The following is a 17506-nucleotide window of genomic DNA, read 5'->3' as shown; positions in this document are numbered from 1 at the left end:
GCAGCAGAAATAAGAGATCAGGAGAGGGACATTGCATTGCATCCACATTTTGGGTTCTTTGATCTCTTGAACTTAAGTGATTAGACTCATTTTATACCATGTTATACTTGACTTGATCTTGTATAAATTTTAGGGATGCACAATATAATCGGCCCCCTATCGGTATCGGCCTGTATCGGCCTTAAAACTGAATATCGGACATCGGCCACCCCACCGATATTTAACCCGATATTTGATCAGCTTCTGAGTTTCTAAAGTCTAATACTACTTCTTCTTTTACTTCTTCTTCTTCCTCAAAAACTTCTTTTTTACAGACTTAAAAACTTCTAAAGACGAGGGAAAAAATATTGATACATTAAAATATCACAATATCTTCATATGCTGATATATTGCCATTTAAAAACCCCATATCAATCTCTTTTGCTAATGAAATATTGCTATATGTCATCGTTATGCTACGAAATCCCCCAAAAATTCACAAAGATTTGCCATATTTTTATGTTGATATATTGACGCGGTATCGATCTATTTTACTAACAAAATCCCACAAAAATTAGCAAAATATCACGAGAGTTTGTAACAGAACGATGAAATTTTGAAAGTAAAATAGATCGATATCGCGTTTTTAAAAATCTATTTGATATCAGCATATGAAAATATATTTGAGTATATTATTTTTCAAAGTGTCAGAAATGGATAACAAAACTGCTATTTTCAATGACTACGTATTTTTGTCCAGCTTTAACATCGGTATCGATATCGGTTATCGGCTATCAGCTACATGAGTTTTAAAATATCGGCATATCGGATATCAGCCAAAATCCCAATATCGTGCATCCCTAATAAATTTAATAGTTCCTATATTCTTTTACCAAGTTTTGATTTCATTTAAGCACTATCTGTTGATTCTGGTTATGTCTAAATCTCTTTTCTTTGTATGAGATGTACTGTGTTTACAGTAAGATTATTTACATGCTGTCAGGGTTTTCTAAGAGCTAGTAGGTTTCAAGCAACATAATAGCTTAAAAGAATAAAATCAAATAGGGTTATTTATATTTAATAGAGAGTAAGCTGTTTCCTCTTGATGTATTTTCCATTGGAATTGTAAAAGTTATTTATTAAGAACCATCATATCACCTTTCCCAAATGTTCTGTGTTCTTATCAATCTGATTTTGCCTCCGTCTCAAAGTAATGAATGATGCGCTGTCAATTATTGACTTTCAAACTTTTTTTACTGTATATATCAACTACATTGCACCATGTTAAATAAAACCTTTAAAGCACACAGAATCTTTGATGCTATTTTAATCTGATAGTTAATCTGAGGTATTCATTTTCTTTTTATGTTATGTTCCTTAGAAAACTAAATCTACCACCTGTTTCTTGTGGCTATGCTTACCCCCAGAGAACACAGATAATTGAAGGCAAAGATAATTTTCTTTCAAACAGTCCTGATGTAAAAGAAAGAGAAAGAAGGAGAATTAGATCACTGAAAATATGATCAGGGTGCTGGAGGCACTGTTGCTGCTGTTCTCATCATTCCTTCTCTGGAGCCCTGCCTGCAGCACATCACTGTTTAGACAAGCCAAAGAATAGGGGATTGGAGCTGACAACAGGCTCCAGCTGTGCCAGGCCTTTTCTTCATGACTGTTGGGGAACCAGTGTTGCCCTCTTGTGATGAGTGTTGTTGGATATGTTGTGTTAGGCTGAAAGAAAATCCTGGTACAGATTATATTTTGCTGTGGTCTTTTGTTAGATGTCTGTTACGGATATATCCTTTCCAATCTTCTTGAGGATTCACTGAGTGATCAGTAAATTCTGACCGATACAATTAATGGTTAGTTGCAAGTTTCAGTTATTAAGATTAATTTAACGTTCTAGGGTTCATCCTAAGTCTCTGTCTTCCACAAATAAATCCAGTATATTTAATGAATCCAAGGACAAATTAAATAATATGTCACAATAATCAATGATGAAAAAAGTCGAATGGAATAGATCACCCTTCACATATATATGCAATAAGCAATAATTGTAAACATAAGAAAATCTACAGTAACATGAAATGTTCTTAGTTATGAAACTATGTGGTTATGATAAAGCAGATGTAGATCATAACAAATGCATATGTGAATTGTATTCTTCTTTTTATATCTGTGCAAAAAAAAAAATATATATATACCGTATATTATCCGTATGACGTAAACCCTGTGAAAAGAAAATATGAAGCTTATAAAGTCTAACAGCAGCTGGGAGAAACAAACCACAAAATCTCTTCTTTGTGTATTGTGATCCATTTCTTGTCTTCTATACTTTATCTCCTATAAAGATGATCTCATTAAAAGTTTTGGAAACAGTAGTTGACTTAAAGCTTCTTAGATTACAATTAATTTCTTTTGCAAACAAAAGTACTTTAAATGTTATTTTTATTGCAAGGTGCTCTAGAGAGGTACTTTAAATTATTATATATTTATAATTATTATATATTATATATTTAGAACATATAATTATCCTTGCATCCATCTATCCTTGATTAAAATATATTTAATTGGAAATACTACTTTATGCCAATGTTTTACAAAAGCATCAACAAACATTTTACTGCTTGGAGTGGGATTTTTGCAAACATTTGATTAAAAAGTGACATTATTTTGTCATAACAACTCCCCTTACTCCCTAAACATAAGAGCTTATCAAGCAGGTCAAAGAGCATTTATATCTGTCATTTAGTCTGTCAGTTTTGCTAAATTGTTTTTAGGTTTTATTTATATTTACGCGCAGACCTAGTCTCCCTCTGAGATGTATTTATTTTTCTTAAAAATGCATGAATTTGACAAATCATTGTTCAAAATATAAGTGTTGCCAAAATCTAAATGTGATCTCTTTCTGTTCTCATCTGTCTCTCCAGGTCTATGCATTTAAAAGAACTGGCTCAGCTCTGCCAACCCTCACCTTTTACATCCCACTGTGTCGCTCCACTACCACCATATTTACCTGCTGTACTCAACCCATGGAGAGTACAAGCCCACCCAGATAGGATGCCTGCCTTGCCCCACACGTTGCGTCCCCTCCTGCCCGGCGTCACCACCTCCTTCTCCTTGCGTGTACCTCAACTCTCCGACGGCTCCTCCCGGCCCTCCAGGCTGAGCCCTGCCCCATACCAACATGGTGGATGAGATGACCACCATGAAGGATGACGTCATCAATGCCAACACGCTGGCTTGGCTGGTCTGCTCGGGCGTGTCCATCCTGGCCAACACTTGGAGCATCCTTAGTGTTAGTGCAAAGCAGAAAAAGTGGAAACCGCTGGAGTTTCTTATCTGCACCCTAGCAGGGACACACATTCTCAACATGGCTATCCCCATTACCATGTACTGTGTTATAACACTGCGGCGACAGCACTCCAACTACGAGTGGAATGAGGGTCTCTGCAAAGTGTTTGTCTCCACATTTTACACTTTAACATTGGTCACCTGCTTCTCCGTCACCTCGCTCTCCTATCACCGTATGTGGATGGTGCGCTGGCCTGTGAACTACAGGTATGAAATTTGGTTGTGAGACCAAAATTTCCTAGAACTGTTGCAGATTATGGCAATGGCTTAGAATAAACATGCCTAGTCAAAAATTAATTCCTGTCTTCCTGTAGTATTGATAAACTGATCAATTGTGCTCTTGTTGTAAAATTGGTATTTAGGGAAACCTTCAATTTTTCCCAACAAGAATTTATTATTGAAACTGTTGCCTTCAGAAGAAAATATTGTCATTCAAACTATGTTGTTGGAGTATTTACAGAAAGCAGGAGGTAACAGTGAGAAAACAAATCTTTGAATGGTGAGTGGACCACCATTTAGGATCCATTGTCTTTTGCATACATCCTAATATGGTGCATTTCTTATACAGAGTCTCTGTGTAGAGAAATGTTATTTAAGAAATACTTTAATATGATGTATTATAGCTTTTCATATTAATAGACTGCAGAAGTCAAATCTTTTCATTAAATTCACTTTTTCTCATTTAACATTTTGATAAAAAAAGAGATCATGCTTGGAGGGTTTGTGCATACCAATTTGATCCCCATATATACATCTAAAAATAACACTTTTATATAGATATTTAGTATTGCATTTGTTTTGCTGTTGCATAGGGAATCTGTTGTAACCTGATTTGGTTTAACTGTAGAAGTTTTTGCCGAACCTGCAAATCGATTTCTACGTACGAGGTCGATAAATAACAGTCATCAACATTTCAGGGTTTTCACGGAGGAAAACCCCTCAAATAATACCTTGCACCCTAAAATCACATCTGCTAACTGGAAAAAAATGATTATCATACCTTTGCACTCTGCTTCGTGCTTTGTCTTGGACCCTCTGCAGTCCCTGATCACAATTTCGCCCCATTAAACACCGGGTCACCGTTTACTATGTAAATGAGCTTAGAAGTAATCTGCTAGGCTATGGGGTGTCACACATGGGAGTATCAGAGCTGAAGGTTTGCAAAAGCAATGAGGCCTAGATCTTTTGTACCAGTTCATGTCATGTAAGGTACTTTATGAAAAAAATGATAAGCAAAAAAAATATATACAATTACTACCTGTTTGTACTGTTACTCAGGGAATGCTTTTGTTATGCAAGTATATTTTCAAAGTTTGACTTGATTAACCAATGACCATCAGTGATTGATGATGTCATTTTTACTGGATTCTATTTTTTCAAAATTAATAAAGAAATAATCAGCATGTTATTGTTAGAAAGACAAAACATTTTTGTCACAATGTGTAATGTGTGCTCTCCAACGTGATAAAAACGGTTTTCCTTGTTTCTGTTCTAAAAACCTGCAAAATGTTATGAAGAGCAGCATAACAAAAAAATAAAAAATCAAGCCAAACATGTTCATAAGATTCCCAATTAGCAAAAAATCTCTCCACTCAGGGATCATTACACAACACTTTACACCTTATCTTAATCCAATGGAGGCAACACTAACCTAAAAACAATGTATACTGCCTCCCCCTAAAACTGTGGCTGATATCAACAGTTTATTGTATTTTTCTTAATTTAAAATGTTTCTATCCTTGTATCAAAGTCTTCCAAAAGGCATATTCATTACAAAAACTCGTAGATTAGGTTATTCATCGAAATTGTCTGTATTGATTATGTTAATTCTTTGACTCTGATATTTGTAGGCAGCGAATTTCATGTTTTTATCCTCTTAAAAATGTCCACTAAAGTTATGACTGTTATTTTCCACATTGCCATCTGTGAGTCCCCTACAGCAGTCTGCAGCAGTGTGTGTGTGTGTGTCTGTGCCTTTACATAAGTTTAGCTCCAGGCTCTGGTCGGCTCTGTCTGAGCTGCTATTTCAAAATAAACATTGTGGATAAAGTTTATGATATTTCTGCAAAGAGCTTGATAAAAAGTTTCTCAAAAATGTAAAAGGCCAAAGTGGTTTCGGTTATAAATGGACAGCACTCAAAGAAGCTAAATTACCTCTTTTTAATCAGAGTATAATGTTAAGGAATTTAAACTTCTTGAATTTTTATCAGGTCAGTTAAGTAGCAGAGAAGTTTGTTTGCTGCTTTGATTAAAACTATGATTGATTATATAGGGTATTTGGTGCTGGTCCTTAAGATGTCTGAATAGGATGTGTGACATTGGTTGGGCTGAAAATGGCATATTTGCTGTGCTATGAGCCCTAATGCAAGCCTGGTTTAAAGCCCTAGAATGAAACAACAGCTTTTCTTCCTTTTATGGTATGCTCATGAATATTTAGATGAGCTGCATGCTGATTGGTTTCTTTGGTTTATGATGAGGGAAGCTGCTGAGCAAAAATGCCTCATAGCAACAAGCACTCATTCACTGAAACATTAAAATTATTGATATGGTAGGGTGACAAGACGTCCTCTTTTTCCCGGACATGTCCTACTTTTCATACCTAAAAAATGTCCGGGGCGAATTTGAAAATCTTCCGGGATTTTGGTCGACTACAGTGCAGCAGGTAGTGGACGGAGTGAGCAAACCCGACCCGGTGACGGTATGCTTCGCGGCCGCCGTTGACCAGGCTACAAGCATAACGTCGCCAGGTTCGGTTGCTCTGTCACCCGCTGGGGCCCGGTCTGGTCCAGTCAGCAGCACAAAAATAATCCATGCCATTCGAGTCTTCAGATCCTTGGGAAGACTGTGAAAATTTTCCCCTTTCTGCATGCAGCCTGGAAAACTGCATTTACACCTGTGGTTCTGGCTCATTTTCAGTAGAGAAACTGCCTGCTTTGTAAATCTTGTAGAAGTAAACCCAACTGTAGGCTAAACAGCTAAACTGGTGTCTTACATCTACCTCTATTCATCTTCTTGGGCCAGTGAACCAGTGGGCTGGTCTGTATGTGAATTTCGGGGCGTGAGAAAAGTTCAGGCCAGGACCAAATAAGGCAACATCCCCAAGTTGATATTCAATTCGGTGCTTCGTTTGAATTCCCCCGTTTCATGGTGGAAGTTTAGAATTGTGAGATTTGCAGAGAAAGGAGGTGTCGATGGGTTTTGAACTTCTCTGTACGTCCATTTCACCCTCTGAACTATTGTTATTCATCTATGACAATGGAAACTCGGTTTTGCATTCTATGACCCCTTAATAAAGTTAACAACCGCTGTGTTAGATGTTTAGATCATCCCAAAAACAGGAATGGTTAAACAAGTAGTACCCACATACACATACATTTTTTACCTTCCTCATTTTTTCTTAAATATTTTTTGGTATTGCTATTTGGTTTTGCTTTTGATGGACCAGGGTTGGTGTCACTCCTGGTAATGTAGAATGATGCAAATCCCAAATCCAGCAACTGCCCCAGCGAGGCATGCATACAAGCATTTTTGTGAGCATACAAACTGCTTAGTACTATTCTGAGTTGCTGAAAAGACATTTAAGAAAGGTAAATTAGCCTGGAGCTTTTTCAGTTTCACCATCTGCATGACTTTAGATTAAGCCCTCTGTGGATTAATCACTTTCCTATTCATCAAATAATGAATCATCATTTTGCTTTTACCACAATACTCATTCTGTATCCTTACAGTACATTTTTTTTTTCTAAATTAAAATCCAATGTGTTTTTAAAGTTTTTTTTGAGTAGTGCGTATCAAGTTGGTTATTGTTAAATCATTCCATAATAATTGGCTGCACAGGTGCATTTTTAAGACAGGCTAAAGTGAGGGGACGGCAAAAAAAAAAAGAAAATACACTATATTTTTGTTAAAGCATCAGACTGCATTCATAGAGGTTAGATGGGTGTTTTGTCTGCAATTATCTCATATTTGCAGCATCTTGCACTCTCACTGTGTTATAGTGCATACCTTGTGCATAAGGCCAATTCAGTATACCTCTATATACAAACAAGAGTTATGAATTACTTATTTAAAAGTTATAGTCCGTGTTATTACATCCTCAATAAAAGCAGCAATAAAACCAGACTAGTGTTTGAAAGAATTGACTCAGAGGCAATGGAAACTAAACTTCTGGTGGTTGTTTATTGAGCCTCATCAAAATTGCCCTTCTGAACATGTGAGCTATTGTACTTATCAAAACACAGGTAATTATGTTTTTGTATGATTCATGCTGCGGTTATATTTGTCTAATGTGCTGGTTATATAATTTTTACTTGTACCCATGTATATGGTTCATGTCTGTATGCAGTGATCACTTGACACTTAAGTCAAATTTCTTTGTTGCACCCACAATCTTGGTCTGTAAGGCTAAACATATTTTGTTTTACATGTTATTAAGGTTGGGAGCAGCCAGCCAGGCTATAAAATAAATAAACTCATCTCCCCCTGATTTAGATAAACGAGCGTCACCTTTCTGCCGTTCCCTGAACTGCGGAGCAACTTCGTAGCATGTTTAATAACCCCAAAGAGAGGTAGGAAATGGGTTTATTTCCAGAAATGGCATATGATTTACTAGGAACCACAGCCAGTGATATAAAACTAGCTACTTACCACCAGAGTTGACCTACATGCTGGTTGTAACTTTAGCTTCTGTCCAGAAGTATCCAAAACATGCCATTTGTTAAAATGTATGCCATGTTGTGTGTGCAGGTGTTTCTGCATGTTGAATGTATTTCCTCCCACGGATGTAATTGCCACTTTGCAATAATTGCAAAGCGCCTTGTTGCCATCTCTCTCTTCCTGCCTGGAACTGTTAAGAGAATCGTTAAGTGAGCTGCCAAACGGTGCCATGAATTGGAGCACACAGAACCGGTTCTGAACAGGAACCGGTTTTCGACTCTAATCCCTACATGTTATGTTTTGGTTTGCAAAGATACGCTTACCTTGTGAGCAAGATGAGTTCTCACAAGGTTTTTGAATTCACAAGCTCCTGAAAAAACATATATTTTAAGAAGCCGATAGATGCAGGGTCAGTGTAGATATCTAAAAAGGATAGCAGCTATTAGTTCGAAGCCTCGTGTTGCCACCAACTTGCATTTAAACAATCGTCAGGGTACCATCACCCAGAACATGAATTTGCAGTTGGAGCGAAGGATTCCCATGTTATCCCTATGCAGATGATCCTGAGTGCAGCAAAGCGGAGCAAGGAGACGGTGGCGAATATAAGGTGGTGAATGGTATGATTTGGATGAAGTTGCCGACCTCTGATAGCCGCTCCTGCAAATGCGGTTGAAAAATCAGAACTTTTGTTTACCTTTGTGTTGGCTAGCTCCAACTGCCATAGCCTCTTCTAGCTCTGCCCCAATGGCTGGCTTCACCAGTTTAGCACTATCCTAGTCCCGGGCAGCAATAGTCCTTGACCCGACTTAAATGTTGCCTGTGGCCTTATCCGATCTGCTGCTGTGCCCCTCTGTAGCTTTGAATCATCACAATTACCTTCAATACCTAGCCCAAAGCCAGCTATAGCCATTCCACACTGGTGCTGTTTCCCCCTGCGGGCTTCCTGCTCTGCCTCCTCTACCCACTCTAGTGGGCACATTCCCCCGTGGAATCCTTCGATCTCCTGCTGTGGTTCCATAGTTCAAGATGGAGACACAGCTGGAAACCTGGTCCAGGTTCATTTTGTATCTCTGCCGATGTTCTGGCACAGATTCCCCGCTGCTCCTATATGAGCTCCAGAGTGCCTTCTCATCTAACTCTCAGTCCGGGTGATTCGTCCGCCGATGTGGGACTGCAGAGCCCTGAAGTAAGTGACAGATATGTGGAAGTATCGCTGCAAATGTCAGTACTCAACAGAAAATCAACAACCAGCAGACTCGATTACATAGGATCCTTTCGCTGCCTGGGCAAATCCACCTGCCTTGTGAACTTCCTTCACTGGCCAGCCGAATTTCAAGATGATCAAAAGCATATTAACTCTGTGAAAATGTCACCCTGTTTGGGGTGAATGCACCCTAACTCCCTATATGCCAGATATTTTAGGCGTTGATTAAATAGGCTGATACTTATTTGATCCTATTATATAGAATTACATGGAGTGGAGGCGTTAAATGCCCCCAGATGGTGGCACGGTGTCTGGCCAGCGCCAGGTGATAGCAGCCAATGCAGGCTTTATTTATTTACATGTCTATAGTCCGGACCATTGATTCAGACACCTGAGCAGGACAGATGACTTATAACTTGGCAAGTAATGCTGGTAATAAGTATGACTGGATCTTTAATTACAAGATGAGCAGCAGCATTGTTACTTCTGTTGCAGGTTGTGTGACTTGCGTTGTGGCTTTTGTAATTTCTTGTCGTTTTTGTTTTGATTTTGTGTTGTGGCTATTGTATTTCTGTGGTGGCATTTTTTTGTTTTGTGTTGTGGATTTTGTTTCTGACCTGACACCTCTGGGGCACCGTACTTTCCAGATGGATACTGGTGTAGAGATCCAATTGAACCACCCCTATTAATCTGGCTTATGACCGTTTAAAGAAAAGCTTGTTTTTCATTAAAAAAGAAATATTTTTTCCTTATCAAAAAAAAAAAAAAATCTAGAATTCTAAACAGAACAGAATTTATTAAGAGCCCTTATTTAAAACTCCTAAACTCTAAAACTGTCTCGTGTTTTTTCTGTATTGCTACAATTCTGCTGACATTAACAGTACCACGTTTTTCCTCTGTTCTACATCCTTACATGAAACGCATAACTGCAGGCAATAGCCTAAATATTCTGCAATTGTATCTGAATAAAAGTTTCAGACATAGTTATAAAATAAGATCTTTATAGACTTTAGAAAATTAGAGTCTCATTCAGACCAGTGATTTCAGATTTTTTTGAGTGGATTCCTAAGAAACTGTAGGATGCACACAGACTTGTGCCATCTGTGAGCCTGTGTACAGTTTGTGAGTGGGAAGGATTATATCAGGTGAAATCTCCTTCCTGCCAGCATGTTAGCTGGTTGCAGTTATTTGGGGTAACACTGTGTCAGACTGTCTGAAAAGCCAATCTGCCAACTCTAGTTACCACCTTCATTTATTGTTTTTTTTTTTTTGCTTGTTTGTTTTCCACAACATATGATATCACCATGAAACAGTGATTAATAAAACAGACATTCACCTCACATTAACAGCATTAGCGCTATTTTAGTCACATTGGACTCCCAGGACATCTGCTGTTCACACCAAGTCAGATGTTTAAAACAGGGTTGTGGCTTCATTAAATCAGCATTGGAGTGTTGCTTTTAAATCAAAGGCTGATGATTAAACAACAGCTAACATTATTATGAGCCAAATAGAATATTTCGAGCACAGGATGCTGTCAAAATGTGTAATTTGTTCCCCATTCACATTTGCATCTCAAAGTTCTGATCATTCTAGTCTAAATCTGCTGTTAACCCAAGCCTTACTTTTTTCTCCCTCTTAAGTATTAAGTGGAAAAACAACAATATTTTGCTGAAAGCATTTCTGCCGCAAATGTTTTGTAAAATCTAATGAAAAAATATTAATATTATATTAAAAGATATTTGATATTTAAAATGTTGCTTAAACCTTAACATTATGTTGTCTTCCTCTGTTTCCCTGCTTGAAAACAGACTATGAATGTACTGCCTCTGGCATCAGCCCTACAGATGCTCAGGCTATGCTCAACTTGGCAAGTTTTGCACATAAGCAGCTGCTCAATAAAAATAATGCTCAGTCTTGCTCTATGTATAAACAATGCAGTTACCACACGATTATCTTTGGTTTCACAAAAAATGGTTTTATGATTTAGTTTCTCATCATTTGCCTCCCCCTTACCAGATTTAGATTTTATTTTAAAGTTGGTTTCAACAATTATATAATGAAGCAGCGTTTCAGGCCTAGACTATATCATTAATGCTCATCTTTCTTTTTAAATTGCTTCCCATTCACCCTGCTGAGCTAGCAGGCCTGCCTTTTCTCAGACATTTACATATGCTGAAGCCTCAAATTATGAGTTCCAGCTTTGTACTTAGGGAGGTATTCTCATCTCACTATGCTCACTATCTCATGTAAGTTATTTTCCTCCCTCACTCTGGTAATAGATTCATGCAGCTTGGTGACGTAACCTCCCCCATGTACCCCAGGCGCATTCAGGAAAGGCTAGCATTACTCACTGTGACAACAAGATCTACTTGTCTTTGCAAAAACCCACATAGAGATAGAGGCAACTGCTGCCCCCTTTGTGTGGTTTATGCTGCAACAGTACATCTAAACTAAATCAATTTAATTTTTTTTTTTTAACCGTTTAACCTATTTTGAAGAATCTTAGATGATTTTCCTGTGTAGAAATGATGACAATGGTTGCTCAAATTATTTTGTTGTTACTGATGGTGCAGTTCTTTTTGTTAAATGTGCTTGAAGAGAACAGGGAATTGAATATTTAACTGCTAAAATAGAAAAATGATTTGCTTTATTCAGTTTGCTTTTTAAATTAATATCTTAAACTAGAATTGTACGCCCCTCCGTAACACCAATGTAAATGAAAATACCATAATAGTTTCTAACAACAGGTTAAGAAAAAGTCTTGGCTGCTCTTTCAGTACAATGCAGTCTGTTCCTCTAATTCTATCTAATGTGTCCAGCAGTCTGGTATTGAAAATAATGAAAATTTACATTGATGTCAGACTGCAACTGAACCTTTAGAAATGCATAATAATGGTAGGAGCTCCCTTCATCAGAAACTGCAACTTGTTTTTAAACTGTAGGACCACTCAGGAATTTAAAACTAGTTCTACAAAATCACAGTTTAATTTCTTCTATCAAATGTCAAAATGCACCATTAGAATTTTGTGTTCTTTTTCCAGTTTTTATAAAGCTTTCACAGGCAATTTAGAGTGATTACAATTTTATTTTAAAAGCTTTGTTATTAGAACATAACTTATCACTTTTTTTTTAGAAAGCTACCAACATTTCCAATTCCTTGGTTTTTCACTCTAAACAGCTCAAAAGAATAAAACAGACCATGTTTGCTGCACTCCTTTTGATCTCCCTGTTACTTTACCTGACTTACTGTTACTTTAGCTTTAACCCTTCTGAGACTGGAAATAGGTACCGGTAACCTTAAATCTGTTTTCATGTCCAGTTAATAGAAATGTAGGTTTTACATGTACGTCTAAATAGGTTTATAGAAAGTGTGATACAAATATGTGGGATATCTTTGTTTAGACTGATTTTCCTATCATTAGATTAAGTTTAAATCTGAGGAAAAAAGAGCTTCTTGACTTTTTATATCTTCTTAACTTAAACTTGAAGTCAGTCCAGTTTTATGTTTATGGATAATTCAAAGTTGCAGAAAAAAAAAAAGATTTCCAGACATTACATATTCCAGATCCAGCATGTTTCAAAATAGAGTATAAAACAAAGCATTGTTGCTCTAAAACTTACACTCTTCCAGTTACCTCTTGATCATCTTTTTTTGTAGTCTTAAACTGCCAATAATGTATATCTTAACATGTAGAAAAAAAAAATCAGCCAAATCCAGTCACCATTTGATTTTGCTCTGCAACCTGTATATTTTTATAATTGCACAAGTTGATATAAGGACTGTTTATTTCTTTAAGTATATGTTGTTTTTGCAGGATTATGCAGTAGCTGACTTCTTAACTTCCCTGTGCTGCTACAGTAGCAAATATTTTAAAGAAATAACACGTTTAGGAATATGTGGAGAAATAAAGGATTAGAGCTGACTGTTGTTTTAGATGTATGTGTGGTCCTATGCACATAACCGCACCACCAGAAGACACGAGAAAATTCTTCATTCTAACAGCTACTTGGAGGTAAAAGGGAAATGGAAATTCTCTCATGCTGAAAAAGACCCAGATGACAAATGGACCGAAGGAAACCATCAGTAAAAAAATCGATGTCCCTCCACTTTCTCTAGTTTGTCCAGGTCATAACTATTTTCTATGTGGTGCTTTTTTATTTTGATCCACAATGTTAATTTTGAATAATTATTATTATTCTAACAGAGCTTTTGTTAATCAATAACTGGGATAAACACCTTTCCCCCCTTTGTTTTGTTATTTTGTGGAATTAATTATTCCTTAACTGGTGTCTTGAAGTTTCCTGTGTTGGACTTATTTTTTTTTTTTTTTTTTTGCACCTCTTACAAAACCACCTGCAAATCTCTATACTCAGATTTAATTTCCAACCTGTAGGCAGTGGAGTCATACAAAAGTATATTCAGGCCACTTGGAGATCACAGAATAACAGCCATATTTATAATCTCAAGCCAGTCTGTGAGTAAATATAAAACTGCACTCACTGCTTGAGCAAACTTAAACAAGCTCGCTGCTTTCCTGTTTCACCTCAGCAATTTGTAAATTGCACAATGTTACCTTTGTTATTTGACTATTTAGGTTAGTTCAGTTTAGTTTTAAGGTGGATGTGTTTAACTTTGCCCTTTTCTCTCAGTATCTATTAGATTCATGCTGTTTATGTCCATCCAAAATAAACCGTCCATATCTCTGTAGAACAATCAGAGGCACAGATATGTTTATTGATTCTGAAAAAATGTCAATTTATTAATTTACTTGTTGCCCTATATTTCCTCCAGTTATTAATGATTCAATGCTGTATTAAAATGTCTGAGATATTGCACTGGAAATGTTGAAGTTAAGGTAAAGTTTAGATTCACTCTTTTTAATAGCGGGTAACTTTTCAGCAAGACTAAATGCTGAAACTGAAATAAAGATGTTTTAAGGAAGTGTTATTGAAGCTTTCGTTTGGATTTCTTTCCTTGATACTGGATCAATGTCATTAAAGTTTTACAATTTATACATATCAAATGCCTGGAATTTTAACAAGGGTGCTTGAACTTTTCTTACAATTCAACACATAACAGCTGTATGCTGTAGCTTTAGCAGGAGTACTGCTGAGATTTCACAGAAACGTCATGGATCACAAGCTTCAGACTAACAAGCAGCAGGACTTATAGAGCAGAAAATAAAGCCAAAGCCAATTTAAGTTGAAGGTCTTACAGCTTCACTGACTTGATGCAAAAAACTTTGTTTGTGCTTACAGGTTAAGTAACACCAAGAAGCAAGCGGTTCACACAGTGATGGGCATCTGGATGGTGTCCTTTATCCTGTCCACCCTTCCAGCAGTGGGCTGGCATGACACCATCGATCGTTTCTACACCTCTGACTGCAGATTTATTGTGACAGAGATCGGCCTGGGCTTCGGCGTGTGCTTCCTGCTGCTGATCGGCGGTAGTGTGGCCATGGGTGTGATCTGCATCGGCATTGCTCTCTTCCAGACCTTCTCCATTCAGGCAGGCCATAACGCTGATAAGAACAAGTTCAACGTCCCAACCATTGTGGTGGAGGATGCTCAGGGGAAGCGCAGATCATCCATTGATGGATCAGAGCCTCTCAAGACTTCGCTGCAGATCACTTACCTGATCAGTGGCATTGTTTTCATCTACGATTTCTTGACTGGCTTTCCTATACTGGTAAGTTTATTATGAGCAGTGGCTAAGGGTTAACTTGACTGGTTTGAAGTTTATGTAGGAGATTTTGGTGTAACTTTAATTAGGAAGGCTGAGATAAAAGACTGGGAGTTCGAGTATGCCTGAGTTTGTGGATTTGAGACATTGTAGCTGGACAGGAAGAATAGTTTTATGAGGAAAGACCTGCAGTAAAAAGCCTGTGGCTGGGAATCAGACCCAGGACAGCTGCGCTGATGACTGTAGGTCAAGCACATAGAAAACTTGCTCCACCACTGGGCCTCATGACTTTCTTAATTTTTTAGCATTTTGCTAAAGCTTTTTAAAATAGCATTTTGAGGCCTGAGGCAAAATAATATGAAGGTTCACAAAATACCTAAAAGTAGATGTGTGGTTTGTTCCTACTTATCCAAAGGACATTTTTTTCTTATTATTTTTTTTTTTGGTGCAGTGATAGAAAAAGAGGCTTTTTTAATTAAATTAGTATTAAGACCACATATATCACATTTGATACATGAGTTTTTGAGACCTCTATGTCATTAGTGTGGGACCCTTACTTACACAGTCAGACACATGTAGTGAACAGAAAATTTATAGGTCACAAATGATGGAAATAAAAGATTTAAATTAATTTATACAAAAGTTTTGTTATTTTGTTTGTCAGAAAGTTCCATGACTACTTTAATTTAAAAAAAAAATAGAATTTTCTAAAAATTATTTAATGATCCAGGCTTTAAAGGATTAAGCATTATCAGTTTTTTTTCTGAAATATGGAATATTTTGCATCTCTTTCACATATGTGGATTGTGTTAAGTCTTATACTATTTCACAACATAGAAGAGAAGAATGTTTCTCTTCTGAACTTACAAATATGACATAAGGAAAACATTGCATGACTAAATCTGCTATCTGTTCAGTTTTGACCTTGAATGGTCGGCATTGGAACAAAAAAATCCTCCTTTTCCCTCAACAGAAACAAGGGGCTTTGAAAAAGCTACAACCTTAATCCCTTTAAAATCAGGGGCTCTGGTTTGAAGTGTGTGTTTCATGTTGTCTTTTATGATGAAAGTAAAAATGTTCTCACATACACTAATGATGTAGCATGGCGCTGAAATACTCACAAAATGTTCAATATTAGTGTTCAAAAGCATTTTGCTGCAATAGCTTGAAAATGACGTACAATTTTATTTCAAGGAAAAATTATACACTAGAGCATCCCCATATTTTGATTTATCACATAGAACATGGTGTTCTGAATAAAAAAGGATCTTGTTTCAGTGCAGTGACAGAAACAGCAAGTCTGGTGGCTGCTTTTAGAACCTGATCTAATGAGCTATTTAAATGCATGGAAAGCTGTTTACACAAATGTACTGCATCTTTGTTTTAGAGTGTATGCAGTAACATGGACTCGTACAGCCTTGAAGAGCACATAAATCAAAACATACAATATCTCCAGGTCTAAATAGGATTTCTTGTGATGTGATGTGCTATTCATATTTTCTGGGTTGTAATAAAAATGTTGGTATTTTTCTGTTTTAAGTTTGGTAAAAATATTTTTTACAAGTAATGATTCTGAACAGTACACATAATGTTGATTTTACAGATATGCTGTCTCTGAACTCTAAACTGTTTTTAATCGATGAAAAAGGTTTTATCTTGAATTACCCAGTAACAGAACATTTCTATTTTTGCCTAAAATGAGTGGGTCCTATTAATATGTTATTTCATGGGGTGCCTGGATGATCTCAGAGGCTATGTTGTTGGGGACTAAATTCCGCTGGTTGGGCCTCACAAGACAAACAGGCTCTGAGTGACTAGTCAGACAAAGAGCTGTTCAAAACGCCATCATAAGGCAAAGAAATTGAGGTGCTGCTTCCGGCTGGTGCCTGGAGGAGCAACGTTAGGCCATCCCCCAGTGGGCCCACCAGCTGTATGGGGAACCATGAGCGAACGGTGCAAAGACGATTGGGCAGCGTACTTGGGACATGCACTGGGGACATGGAGTGTCACCTCGCTGGGTGGGAAGGAGGCTGAGCTTGTGCTGGAGGTAAAGGGATACCTGCTAGAAATATTCAGGCTCTCCTCTACACACTGCCTGGGCTCTGGAACCCAACTCCTTGATAGAGGCTGGACTCTCTTGTACTCTGGATTGGCCCGCTGGCATAGGCCTGCTCCTCTACCCCAGCTCAGCCGTCTAGTGTTGGAGTTTACCCCGGTGGTCCAGAGGGTTGCATCACTTCACCTTCGGTTGGGGGTAGGTCCCTGGCTGTGGTTTCAGCCAACTGGCAAAACAGCAGTACAGAGTACCAGGCCTTCTTAGTGTCCTGACAGTAACACCTGGAAGGGTGTGATTGCAAGGAAGCGACCCTCAGCCCTCAACCCAAACTTCTGTGTAAGCCATGGATTATGCATAATGTGAACACCATGTTCAAGCAGAGGGAATAGGAAACCCAGACCCAGAGTTTGATGATCCACTCTGTTGTTGTATCTCCTGACTTTGGACTCTGGGGTGAAGAGAGGGCCAGAGCTGTCCACTGATGACCTCCTGGTGAATATCTGAATAAACTTGAAGAGGAACAGGCTGGACAGACCTGGCAGGCCTTAGTAGCGAGGGTCTGCTGGGAATGTCT

At 37.7% G+C, this 17506-nt stretch overlaps 1 protein-coding gene across 3 annotated transcripts in view; it reads left to right on the top strand.

The window, feature by feature from the left end:
- The window catches only part of gpr153 (G protein-coupled receptor 153), a 47455-nt gene that overhangs the window by 19252 nt on the left and 10697 nt on the right, over positions 1–17506 (top strand). For all 3 annotated transcript variants that reach the window (XM_015377705.1, XM_015377704.1, XM_015377703.1), the window contains exons 2-3: positions 2907–3537; positions 14453–14882. In XM_015377705.1, coding sequence (XP_015233191.1) covers positions 3164–3537; positions 14453–14882 — 804 coding nt within the window. In that variant the 5' untranslated portion in view covers positions 2907–3163. The remainder of the gene's footprint in view (positions 1–2906; positions 3538–14452; positions 14883–17506) is intronic.

Source organism: Cyprinodon variegatus, unplaced genomic scaffold, assembly GCF_000732505.1.
Source record: "Cyprinodon variegatus isolate N-32 unplaced genomic scaffold, C_variegatus-1.0 Scaffold158, whole genome shotgun sequence".
Lineage (NCBI taxonomy): Eukaryota > Metazoa > Chordata > Actinopteri > Cyprinodontiformes > Cyprinodontidae > Cyprinodon > Cyprinodon variegatus.
Note: the sequence above shows the minus strand (reverse complement) of the source record. Positions and strands in the feature narration are given on the sequence as shown.